This window comes from Rhinichthys klamathensis, unplaced genomic scaffold (genome assembly GCF_029890125.1).
Source record: "Rhinichthys klamathensis goyatoka isolate OS25496 unplaced genomic scaffold, OSU_Roscu_1.1 h1tg000232l_1, whole genome shotgun sequence".
NCBI classification, from domain to species: Eukaryota; Metazoa; Chordata; class Actinopteri; order Cypriniformes; family Leuciscidae; genus Rhinichthys; species Rhinichthys klamathensis.
Genome location: NW_026606756.1, coordinates 72,822 through 85,813, shown reverse-complemented (window position 1 = coordinate 85,813; position 12,992 = coordinate 72,822). Strand labels below are relative to the sequence as shown.

Genomic DNA, 12,992 nt, shown 5'->3' with positions numbered 1-12,992 from the left:
TTTTCTCCTCCTCTGAGTTTTCAGGGCTGATTATCCTATCATAGTTTTAATGGTTTATTTGGTTTTTTTTAAGGTTGTGTGTGAGTTGCTATTGAATATGCATGTGTATCTGTTTTGTACACCAGAGAGAGCAGCTGAAGCATTTACTTTCTGCCAAAGAGAAAGAAGAAGGAGCCCGGGCCATAGAGACTGTGAGAGTCCAGCAGCGGAGCCATTTGGTTAGTTAAAATCTTTGCAAGATGCTCATCAAGGGCTGCTGCTTGTTAACTCCAGATCCAGAAACTCATGATTAAAGTGATGAAATGATGAACAAATCTGCATGTTTTTATTTTACAGGGAGATTACCCTGGCCAGTCCGTGATCAAAGGTGATTTTGTCTTTTAAAATCTGGGTCTTTAGTCTGTGATTAAGTACAGTATGACCTTAAAGTTAGAGACATTAATATAAACTGTGCTGATGTTGAAATTGTTAATTCTGGGTTCTTATTTTCTGCAGGAAAAGACAATGTACTAGTTCGACAGTCACACAGCTTGGACTCTGCTCAGGTGAATTTAAATTTCTTTAAATTCTTCTTAATCACCATAAACACCAAAAAATTCTACTGATGCCAAAAACAAATTCTTTTTATATTAAATTATATATTAGCTATTTATATAACTAATAAATCATTTACTTGGTGTAAACCAACTCCAAAACAAACAATTAAACAAACAAAGGACTTTTTACTGAAACTACTGTGATTAAAATTGCTGACCTTGTTCCAATATTCCAACCCTTGTCAATTGGTAATAAAATATGTGTGTATATCAAACATTGTCCATAAGTAAATATATCTTAAGAGATATTAAGAAAGAGGGTAACACTTTATGCATGAAACATGTATACCATAGGCACTGTTAAGTAATTACTAATAAAATAATATAATGAATTGCTATAAAATAACAGTCTGTAACATTCAGGTCTACAAAATGGTTGCACTGTGCGTAAATGCAGTTTAATGTTTTTACTCAGTATGTACTTGGGTTAATACCCAGGAACTAGTCAGTTCAGTGTACATACACAGATATTTATTTGTCTGATTTCCTTCATGAAGTCCAACAACAACATCAGACTACAAGTGCAAAATCAAGAAATAATTCTAAAGGTTTGCTCAGCACGCACAAGGTTCCCAAGGTTTGGAATTTTACTTATGTTCACTAATGCAGCGAGCAGGCTGTCTATGTCAGCTGTGTTAAGCTTAGGAGAGGAAGTCAGATAAGTTGCTCTCTCTCATTTCATTTCAAAACCTCCATAGCCTGCAGCGTCAGACAGGTTTTTGATTTATTAGCACTATTCTCTGAAGGGATATAATATACCTGGGTTCAGCTTTTGGGCAGATGTGGTGGATGCAATTTTGTTGTCACATAGCACCAGAGACGACTTTACTCTCACCTACGTTAGAGGTCACTACACGTTTTAAAAATATGAAAATAGGCACCTGCTAAAGTAGGATCAGATGTTTGACTTGGTAAGTGCCCTAGATAAAGTTTTCTTTGAAAGTTTTAAGCCCTTGTTATGAACCCATGTGAGAAAAAAATATGGGAGCCATCAAATCTTCTATTCCTCAACAGAATGCCGGCCATGGATTTTTACAGACTAGATTTAATTTCCCTAATTTCTTGTTCTTATAGTAATGAGGAGAAAGAAAGCTGTTTAAAATAAAAATAGGCTCTTTCCAGTCTTTTCCCATTAAGCTTAGTTACTATCCACTCAGTATTCTGACAGAATGTTTTTGTGCACAATAATTAATGCCCGCTTGTGTTTGAATTCAGATCTTGCCGTCTACAGGACCATCTCGATCTGTGGCTCGACCTTTGGAGCTGTCTCGGCCGGTGCCTGGTGATCCTGAGTCACCTCGACAAGAGCTTGAATGTGTCCGCCGACAACAAGATGCTGCACAAGAGGAGGTTGGCCGCCTCCAAAAGGCTCTAGCATGCAGGTCCCAGGAGTGCGAGGAGCTGACCAGGAAGTGTGAGGCCATCAAACATGAGTCGGACCAGCAGGTACATGAGCTGGAGGAAGCCATGGGAGATGTGCAGAAGCGAATGATAGATTCTGAGGCAAAGGTGAAACAGCTTCAGGCTCATGTGGTGGCAGTAAAGGATCATCTCAATAACCAAGTTGTTGATGACCTCAAAGCACAGCTCAATGAGATGAAGGCAAAATACGAGGGAGCTTCTACCGAGGTTGGACGGGTCAGGAACCATTTGAAGCAGAGTGAAAAAGCATTGGAGGAGTATAAAAAAAGTGAAGGACTTCTGGCTGTGGAGGTTGAGAGGCTCACTGCAGAGCTAAGCGCAATGCAAGAGGACCATAAAGTCATGGAGGAGACGCTCTTAAACATGGAGGGTCAAGTGAAGACTACAGAGGTCAGGTTGACGTCAATGGTTCCCGGAGAGAAGTTTGACAACATGAAGAACCTCTTCACCAATGCTGTGGATGAGAAGGAGCTGCAGTTGGCTGAGTTAAGGGAAGATTATGACCGTGTGCTGGAGGAAGTGGCAGAGCTCCACCGTGTGATGGACGACCGACAAACTGTCCCCTTGCAAGAGCATGAGCGAGTCCGGGCTGCTCTTGAGGAGCAAAGCTCAACCCTGAAGAAGAAACTTGCTGATGTCACTGTAAAGTGTCAGTCATTAATATGTGAAGTTGAGGAGGGTGAAGATGAGAGAGAACTGCTCAGAGAGGAGCTGCAGGAACTCGGCAACAATCTGAAGACCAAGTTTGTGACCTTAGAAAACCATGAGGAGGTGAAGAGGTCTATGGGACTCGCTGTGGAGGAGTTGAGGATTAGGTTAACAGAGGAGACGGAGAGGAGAAAGCATGCTGAGGAGAAGCTACAGAGGCTGCACGAGGAGAAGACCTCTCTCTGTGAGAACATTACCAACCTGAAGAGCACGTACATCCCCTGTGAACGTTATGAGAGCGAGATAGCTGCACTCACAGAACGCAACACAGATCTGGAAGGAGATCTTAATAACCTTCAAGATCAGTACCAGGAGAAAGTCAATGAAATTGAGATTTTGGCAGCTGAAAAAGCAACTCTGAAGCAGAACTTTGACATTGAGTTTGTAACAAAGAAGGAGTATGAGAGTGTGCAGATGGTGTTAGATGAGGCTTTGGAGAAAGCTAAGATTGAAATCGCAAAGTTGGAGGGTTATTGTAGACTTCGGGATGAGGAGTTACAGAAGGCGAAAGAAGGAAATGCTAGGTTGAAAGAAGAGTTTGAGAATGTGCAGGCCAAGTTAGCAAATGACTATATCAGCCTTGTGGAACATGAGATATTCAAAAGCACAATGAGCAAAGCGTTATCAGAAGCAGAGGGACGAGCTAGAGATGCCTACTCAAAGTACCAGTGTGCTCAAGAGAGCGCATCAAAACTACATGAGGAAATTGAAGCACAGAAGAAAGAGTTGGATACTATTCAAGAGGCATTGGAGTTGAAGTTTGTGCCATTGACTGCTATGGAGGAAAAAGAGATGCATTTCAACACCACTTTGAAGGACTTAGCAGATAAACTTGCTGAAATGCAGGGGATGTACAATGACGAAAAGACCAAAGGGGAAAGCCAAAGGCTAGAGAATGAAAAATTGAAAGAAGAGATGGTGCCTCTGCAGCAAAAACTTGAGATGGGGCTTGTGTCCCGCGAGAAGTACAAAGAAGTGGAGGACCGCTGCAAGAGCCAGGGGGAGGAGCTGAGTCTAAAGTTGGTGGAGCTGGAGCAGCAATATAAAGAGGTTACGATCCAGAGAGCTGAACTAGAGGAGCAAAACGCCTTGTGCAACTCTGAGATCCAGAGTCTCCAGAAGAAACTGAACAGTGAGTATATCCATCTGGATCAGTTTGAGGCCATGCAGAGCTCTCTGAGTGGGAGCCTGCAGGAGGCGCAAAAGGAGTGCAAGTGCTTACAGGAAGCTCATAAACTGGAAGTCCAGCGTGTTCATGAACTAGAGAAACAACTCCAGAGTCAGAGCTGTGATGAGATCCAGTATAGCCAGGTTAAAGAGGCTCTTGAGCGTGAGGTCAACAAGCTTCGCTTGGCACTGCAGGATGAGGAAGAAACCAGCGCGCAGAGGGCTGAGGATGTAGCCACTCTACAGACTGAGCTCCTCAGAGCCACACACGCTCTCGATGACCTCCGCAGCTATGAAGAACAGGTGACCGAGCTCAGAGCTGAAAAGCACAAGCTTGAGGAGAAGGTGTGTGAACTTGGCGACCGGCTGTCAGGACTGGATGAGCAATATGAGGATCTGTACAGGGAAACAACCCAGGCCAGGGAGGGTGAAAAGAGGGCGAGAGCTGAAACCGAGGCCCTGCAGATAAAAAGTGCCTCCATTGAAAAGGAGATCAGAGATCTGAAAGAGAGATATGAGGAATCGCTCCGCACCATTGGAGAACTACAGAAGAGGATTCAAGCGTCCTCAGAGCAGACTGAGCTTAAAGACAAAAGGGTGAGAAGGTTATACTCATTTGTTATAAATGAAGTGTTTTTTCGATAAGTGCCTGATATTTTGTCTGATTATAAAGCAAGGCGTTCTCTGTTTCAGATTACAGAACTGTTGGCAGATGTTGAAAGGCTGAAACAGGCTCTGAATGGCTTATCCCAGCTGGCTTATGCTGGCAACACTCCCAACAAGAGACAGACTCAACACATTGACACACTCCAAGCCCAGGTCAAGAGCCTCCAGCAGCAGCTGGCTGTGAGTAGCTCTGTTCATATGCACATACAGATGGATTAGTTTGCCCTCAAATATTACATGCCATCACCTTGGACTAAAAAATACACCCACTTACTAACTGACTTGCGTATATAATACAAATATAATATAAATCATAATCATAATATTTAAAAATAACTTGGAGTGATAGAATGGACTGAGGGACCGATTTCATTCTCCCTCAGGTTATTTCAGCAGTAATTGGATTATATTATTAAGTTGTCTTCCAAGATTTGGTGTTATACTGAATTAAATGGCCTCCTTTTACTTAAAGCCTAGGGTAGGCAATGCTTTGCATAAACACTTTTTGTTATCCTGGTTGAAACTCTCTTGCTCATAGCAATTAATAATAGAAGTGGTCTAGGGATGCACCGATCCACATTTTTTCACTTCCGATCCCGATACCTGAATTTGGATATCGGCCGATGCCGATTCTATTCCGATACCAGAGCTGTTTGCTTTAATATTATTATTATTATCATTATTGTTGATTTTATATGATGCTGAAATAAACTCCTCTCAACAGGCAAGTATGATATGTACGTATGTATGCATGTATGTCCCAAAAGGCAACTTTAGGTAAGTATAAGGTCAGAAAATCAGGAAATCCTGTTAACAGGAAAAATCCCATTCTGAAAACAAATATGCAACTGTAAGGGTTTCAAATTGATTGTCATGTCAATATTTATTACATTCCCAAAATGTCAAATACTTGAGTCTTGAAATATAAGAAACGTGCAAGTGTAAACATCTTACACACACACACTATCAATAAAACAGTGTACATCTGAACAGCACAAATCAAGTAAACTGGCTCTTGTAGCATCAACAAATCAAGGTTTTAAAATGTCAAATATTAGAAATATAAGAAAAGTGCAATAACTGTAAACATCTTAAGGCCCTTGCACACTGAGTCCGAAATCGTATTCGTGATTGGGTGGCTCTGAATTGTCAAAACACCATTCAAACTCCATTCAAACTGCTTGCTACAGATGCGAAAAACGCAGAAAATCGAACCCGATTCGATTTTATTTTATTTTTTTTGACGGACGAAAGTTTCAGTGGCAGTGTGCAAGCGTGATTGACATAACGTGAGGATGTATTTATTTTTTAACGTGCGAAAATTTCTGACGCGAATTTCGGACTCAGTGTGCAACACACATAGCCTGACTACGTCAGACTTCATACTTCCGCTCAATTTCAGTTCGCTTCTGTACTCAGTCTGAGATAGCGACCTATCTGTTTTCCTCCGGCCTGAAAACAGCCGGCCAATCAACGAACAGAGAGCGGGGTGAGAGCCGTGATGTAGACGCTAAGCGCTGAGTTTAAGAATAGGCTTGTTTGAGATGAGCCTTGCCTCGCCTGAAATGTAGTCGAGAGTAGGCGGTTGCAGTGAGGGGAGGAGTGAAAAATGTGCAGGCAAGCCGGACAGATCTCTCTTCTCGCAGTGGATCAGACACCTGTGAGATCAAAGACTGATATCGCGGGATTTACGCCTGTGCACGGTGTTGCTAATAAACTGGATGTAATTTAAGTTCTGTTGCTTTTATATGAAAATAAATATAATAAACAAGACACCCAAAGTACTTACAGTATTTAATTCCATTCCAAATACATGTTTATCAATAATTTTTTCTTTAATACAATGTTTTTTTATTTTTATTTTTTTAAATAAAAATTACATTGCATAACCCATCGCACTGTCAGAGAGTTTGGGAATATTCACACATAACGTATACACAAAAATTGTTTTTATCAGAGTTTTGAAAATTAAACATTTTATAAGAGAGCAATACATCACGGTTGTTTAAACCAATGAGCATTAAGCTGTGTCGTCAGCAAGTTGTTTCCCATCGTGCTTTTGATCAGTGCAGTCGGTGGAGAGCAACTGCGCGCGACTGCAGAATCCGACTCGTGCGCCTTGCGGTCGCAAGAGTTTTTTGACATATGTCAGCATGACATCAGAGCAAGGCGGACCGCACTCGGACACATTTCTAACCGGCATGCATCTCGCGGTGAGCACCGGTGATCGGTTCTGCGCAGATTTTGCTCATCTCAAACAAGCCTATTGTATTTTAGGTTAGGGAAATCGAAAACGACCGCGGATATGGAGATACGGGATGCAATTCGCTCTGTTGTGGAGAATATTCCCGGCATTTGCAAACTGAAGCCCGAACAAGAAGAGTGTTTGTTAAAGATTTTGAATGGAGGTGATGTTTAAGTTGGAGAGAGAGGTGATTGCGTTATGTGATTGGCTTACGGGTAACCAATGATTTTATACTTCAGACAAGCGCCCCCCCGCGAGAAAGAAAACACTTTTCAATTATGCCATTCCAGACTCTGTCTACGAAGCAAAGCGAAGTAGCAGAGTTTGGTATTACCAGGCTACAACACACACACACATACACACACGCACTCTCTCTATCAATAAAACGGTTCCCGTTGTCTTTTGGCCCCCTGGCTAAAAAATCCTCGTGCTCTTTAACGTGGTCCTTTTTTAAATGTTTGATTGCGTTCGTTGTGTTGACCGACGCGAGGGAGCTTCCAGCTCTCTGAATCACGGCTTTGCAAACATTCCATTTTGCTGTCTTGCTCTGCGGTGTTTCCAGTGTGAAGTATTTCCACAGCGGACATAATGCTGCTCAATGCTTTCCTGCTAGCTGGCTGCAAACTGCGGAATGGATTTCCTGAGCGGAGGCGTGTCTCATTGAGCCGCGCCTCCGTTCAGGAAATCCATTCCACAGTTTGCAGCCAGCTAGCAGACTAGCCGGCGGGAATCACTTTTGGAGTCATTTCAGCAGACAACGTTAAAGCGCAGACATGGCTCATGGATATCGGATATCTCCGCAGGTTGGATCGGGAAAATCCAATACGTGAATTACGCTGGTATCGGTCCCGATACCGATACTGGATCGGATCGGCCCCATCCCTGGTCTAAAATTTTTTAAAAAATTACATCTTCTGTGGGAGTCCCAGAACCAAAAAATGTTCGTCCAATCATTGCATTCGGTCCAAATGCAATAATAGGATGTCTTACCTGCCTGTCAAGATATGTATTTCCATACCTCCACGCTCCCTGATCTCGCAGACATCACAACGTCATCAGCGCGTTCTGTAAGGCTATGCAGAGTTGTAGACAGACATCACTGAGCGCCAGAAAGAAACAGCATCCACCTTTTACAGTTCCTCATGAACCAAAACAACAAGCTTATGCTGCGTTCACGCTAGGGCTGGGCGGTATATCGAGTTTGTACGATATATCGATATAATTTTTTTAAATGATATGGAATGAGGCAATACCGTTTATATCGATACAGTAGTTTGATATGAGCACATCTGAAAAATAGCGGAGGTCGCAGTTTGAGCTGCTGCAGTGAAAGTAGCTACATAGTACAATTTGTCCTAAACATGACACAAGCTTATATTAAAGGAACACTCCGACTTTTTGGGACTTTAGCCTATTCACCTTATCCCCCAGAGTTAGATAAGTCCATACATACCTTTTTCATCTCCGTGCGTGCTATAAGTCTGTTTGACGCACCCACCGCTAGCCTAGCTTAGCACAAAGACTGGATGTAAATGGTTGCAGCTAGCATACTAATCCAAATAAGTGACAAAATAGCGCAAACATTTTCCTATTTACATGTTGTGATTTGTATAGTCACAGAGTGTACAAAAAACAAAGTCACATGAGACACAGACATATTTTAACCGTATAAATACTGGGAACTATATTCTCTGAAGGCGAAGCACTGCTACTTGGGCGGAGTAATAACCGCAGCACCTGAGACGTGCCGTGGTGAGGAGCAGAGAGTTCGTTCAGAGTTTGGGTACGGTACGTCTCAGGTGCTGCGGTTATCACTCCGCCCAAGTAGCAGTGCTTCGCCTTCAGAGAATATAGTTCCCAGTATTTATACGGTTAAAATATGTCTGTGTCTCATGTGACTTTGTTTTTTGTACACTCTGTGACTATACAAATCACAACATAAAAATAGGAAAATGTTTGCGCTATTTTGTCACTTATTTGGATTAGTATGCTAGCTGCAACCATTTACATCCAGTCTTTGTGCTAAGCTAGGCTAGCGGTGGGTGCGTCAAACAGACTTATAGCACGCACGGAGATGAAAAAGGTATGTATGGACTTATCTAACTCTGGGGGATAAGGTGAATAGGCTAAAGTCCCAAAAAGTCGGAGTGTTCCTTTAAGGGCTTCAAAATAACTGGTAAGATATAGTTAACAAGTTTAAAGCAGCTTGTCCTGTAAGATGCTCTGACAGATACTGTTGCTGACTGACAGATAAATACTTGTGCTGTTTAATGCGTTTGAGATGTGGTGCTTTCCTCAGTGCTCAACTTACATTTCACAGGTATATTCTCTATCTGTAAATGTTAGAAAGTCAAACAAATATGTCCATTTCACTGTCAGGAGAGGACGAGCTTCTGCAAGTGAATCTCCGCTAAAATTCAAGCTTTCGTGAACGAGCGCCGCTGCGCGCATGCGCGTCAAACAGACGGAGCACAATATAGAATATTAGCGCAATAATTCTGACTAAAATAAACATATTGCTAAAATATTTGTTGTTGGAGACAATAAATATGCCACATGTGGAATTTTAAACCTACAAGTATATTTTTATAGCCTGGATGCCAGCCCGAACCCCGCCCACAACATTTTTTGGTCTGGAAGTTCGGTCTGGACTCGATCCATTGAGGAGTAATTATGATCGGTTCAGAAATTGTCGGGCCAATCAAATTGCCAGGGTGGGCTTTATACGATGATGGACAGATGATCTGCGGTTACGTAATCATCACGTTATAAAAGAGCTCTTGGGTTGAACTGGTTTCCCTCAAAGGTGACTGCAGCTGGAGAATTGAGATGTATAGATTCCGCTATCGCGTCTGTTGTAAAAGAAATCCACAGCGCATTAATTTTAAAAGACGAACAGAGAACTGTAATCAAGGCATTTGTCGATCGGAAAGATGTGTTTGCCGTCCTTCCTACGGGATTCGGCAAAAGTTTAATTTTATCAGCTGGCTCCGATGGTCACTAAGAATATGGGACGCAATGAAAACCCTGTTGTCGTTGTGGTTTCTCCTTTGGTCGCACTCATGGAGGACCAAGTAAAAGAAGCAACACTCATTATTTTACTACTTCTTCCAGCGTGCGTGCAGTTGAGTTCTGTTGACAACTATGCGTAGCTCAACATACATCACTTACTGCGTTGCTCTGATTGGTTGTAGGTCTATCCAATGGAGTGCAGAGTTTTTTTTTTCTGGTTCGGTTAAGACGCCTCATAATCAAAGCCCTATGGAGCAGTATCAGACTCACATTCTGACTAGAATATGAGTATGACGAAGTCAGGCTAATATTTTTATGAAAGTGACCATTATAATGGGGTAATCAAATGCAGGCTAATATAATTAGTTTGTGCTTTTGTTTTTGTTTTTATTTTATTTTTAGTTTAGCCTTTAGTCAATTTAAAAACAAAATCTTTTTGCACATAATATATTGCATAGCCTACATTCACTATATTTGTTTCCATATCCTTCAATATCGCATTGTTTGTAGGATATCATTGGGCAGAATGTGAAATAACATTTTTTTTTTAAAGAAATACAGATTTTCTTTATCCAAATAGAAAACCGTAGAAAGTACAGAGATATATATCGTATATCGCCATTTAACCAAAAAATACCGAGATATGATTTTTTGGCCATATCGCCCAGCCCTAGTTCATGCCATGTCGTAATTACTGAACGTCCGGGGAGGACGTATGTGTTTCTATGGCAACACTATCAACGCCGAAATGAATCTGCAGCTGTCAGGTGGTACAAGTCAACGCTCTTTAAGTTGTTTACAGTCAAATCGTAATTAACCAACAGCAGCTTTTATACCCGAGTGGAGAAGCAAAGCATTTGAGTCACGCACAGACCACACACTATGCATCTCCGATGGAAGACAAGAACTTAATCTAAAAACTTCACAGGACACATATCTTCATCTCTGTAAGTCACCGTAATGAAAACCCGCTACACACACAAGACATGCTTGTGTGCAGTGCAGAGTGGTTCTTTCAAACTGTATGATTCGACAGACAACTAGTTGTCCAGTCCAGTTCACACACCAGGAGTTTGCAGAGAATGCGGTTGTGAGTCGTGAAAATGTACAGGTATGAGTTCAGTGATAGAATGCGGTCGTCACTCCCGTAATTAACTAAACTGTCTGTGTACAACCATATTAAGGAGTCAAATACAGGACTGACAACCATATTCAATTACTGTGTGAACAGCCTTGGCTACCTCTGGTGCTCGGTACAAGCAGCTGCATTGCTAGTTTGTAAAAATGGCAAAAAGTAAGAATTCAGAGGAGCATAAAAAAATTCAGTGACTGGACTGACACACACACAACAATAAAGAGGTGTTATGCTCAGGTGGAAACTTAACCTCATAGTGAAAGCCATGCACAATTAATTCCATATTGAAACCTATTGTTAGACCTATTGTTAAACCTAAATTTTGTTACCTATTGTAACAAAATTACCTATTGTTTGTTGCTTTTTCTCTATTTTTCTCTATTATCTCTATTGAGTTGGCTATGGACCTAAATAATGTAATTGTTATTGCATTGGCTCTTAAATACAGGAAAAAATACATTAACGAAAAATACATTAAAAAAAACGAAAAAAGGTTTCCGACCCCTGATGTAGGTTTAGAATAGATGAACCCAATGTGTCCCAGCCCCCTACTTTACTTTCATGTTATGTTTGTGTACATGTGTGTCATCTCAATTGCTTAGTATTTTGTGTTACTGAGGGTGCATTGTGTTTACAAACACATTGAGACCATCTAACCTTGCAAGATCTTATTATATAATGCATGTAAAACACTGCCTGATATGTCCTGTCTTTTCCCATCTAAACAGGATGCTGAGAGGCAACATAGAGAAGTTGTATCAATTTATCGAACTCATCTTCTCAGTGCAGCACAGGTAATTGTACATGAATGTGTGTTGAGTGTGAAGGTTTGTTTTCCTTTGCAGTAGCATTTCCTTATATTTTGCTCCTATAACAAGGCCATTCATACCTCTTCGGTATATTATAGCGCATGGTCTTCTGTGTACCACAGATGACATACAGAGATCAACAGTACTGTTATAGTAAGACATTATAAAAGTGTACAGGTCATAACATGTAGTTGCATAGAAGCTTCTGATGCAATTCTGAAGATGGATTTATCCTGACTGAACACCCATGACTTGTTTTCTTTCAGGGTCACATGGATGAAGATGTCCAAGCTGCCTTACTGCAGATCATTCGAATGAGACAAGGTTTTGTGTGTTGAAGTCAACACACCGAGACCACACTGACTCCAATTCATCATTCACACAGTAACCTCCCATTCAGCTCAGTGCAGTTTTATACTGTTCTGGAGCACTTCACTCAAAAAGTCAAGTTTTGTAATGTTTGATATGTTCTGATTAGGTTCGGTGTTGTACGTTCTAACTGTATGAAATATAGTATCTGTAATAGTGACAGTACTAAATATAGCACTAGGGATAACTAAACTCGTCAAAAAAACACATAAATCATAAACATGAGAGGCAATGGATAATTATTTAATCATAATTAAGCATATTGACTTAACTATGTATGTTATTGCTACATGCTATAGAGTCAATGAGAAGTACAGGATGTTGTGAAGATGTAAACTGCACATTCAGTGATTGAGTCTCATGTACCTCCTTATTTCATGTTGAAATAACCTAACTACAGTTTAAAGAAGAACATTCCCTCCCTCCATGCTTTTAGCCTCGATCTAAGCTACGTGTGGTGTATTAATAAGGGACGCAGCCCTTTAGAGAGATTTTAACATGCTGTTTCAGTCCAGCATTACTGTGTCCACTGCAATGGTTGAAGTAATGATCTGGTTAGGCGAAATAGATCTTTCAACACTAGGGAAGTTAGCTTAAAGGCTTTAGTGGAGTGGTGGGCATAGAGGCATTTCCTGGGCCGTCTGTGTTTTATGAAATGCCAATGGCATAGTGGTTGAATATCCTGCTCAGTAATAATATTACATTTTTATCACATGTAAGCTTATGCTCATACAGTGTACAGTAACCGAAGAGTACCACAGTAAAAATCGTTGGTACACTTGTTTTGGAGGGTCCCAAAATTGTTATAGTCCAAAGACATCATGAAAGATCAGAGCACATTACTGCAGCTTCATCTTACACGT

At 41.1% G+C, this 12,992-nt stretch overlaps 1 protein-coding gene across 3 annotated transcripts in view; it reads left to right on the top strand.

Annotated features, from left to right (window-relative positions):
• uacab (uveal autoantigen with coiled-coil domains and ankyrin repeats b) overlaps window positions 1–12,284 on the top strand; it is a 75,795-nt gene extending 63,511 nt beyond the window's left edge. For all 3 annotated transcript variants that reach the window (XM_056265464.1, XM_056265465.1, XM_056265466.1), the window contains exons 13-19: window positions 126–218; window positions 337–367; window positions 496–545; window positions 1,812–4,490; window positions 4,587–4,739; window positions 11,680–11,745; window positions 12,027–12,284. In XM_056265464.1, the coding sequence (XP_056121439.1) occupies window positions 126–218; window positions 337–367; window positions 496–545; window positions 1,812–4,490; window positions 4,587–4,739; window positions 11,680–11,745; window positions 12,027–12,098 (3,144 nt within the window). In that variant the 3' untranslated portion in view covers window positions 12,099–12,284. The remainder of the gene's footprint in view (window positions 1–125; window positions 219–336; window positions 368–495; window positions 546–1,811; window positions 4,491–4,586; window positions 4,740–11,679; window positions 11,746–12,026) is intronic.
• The last annotated feature ends 708 nt before the right edge of the window (window positions 12,285–12,992 follow it).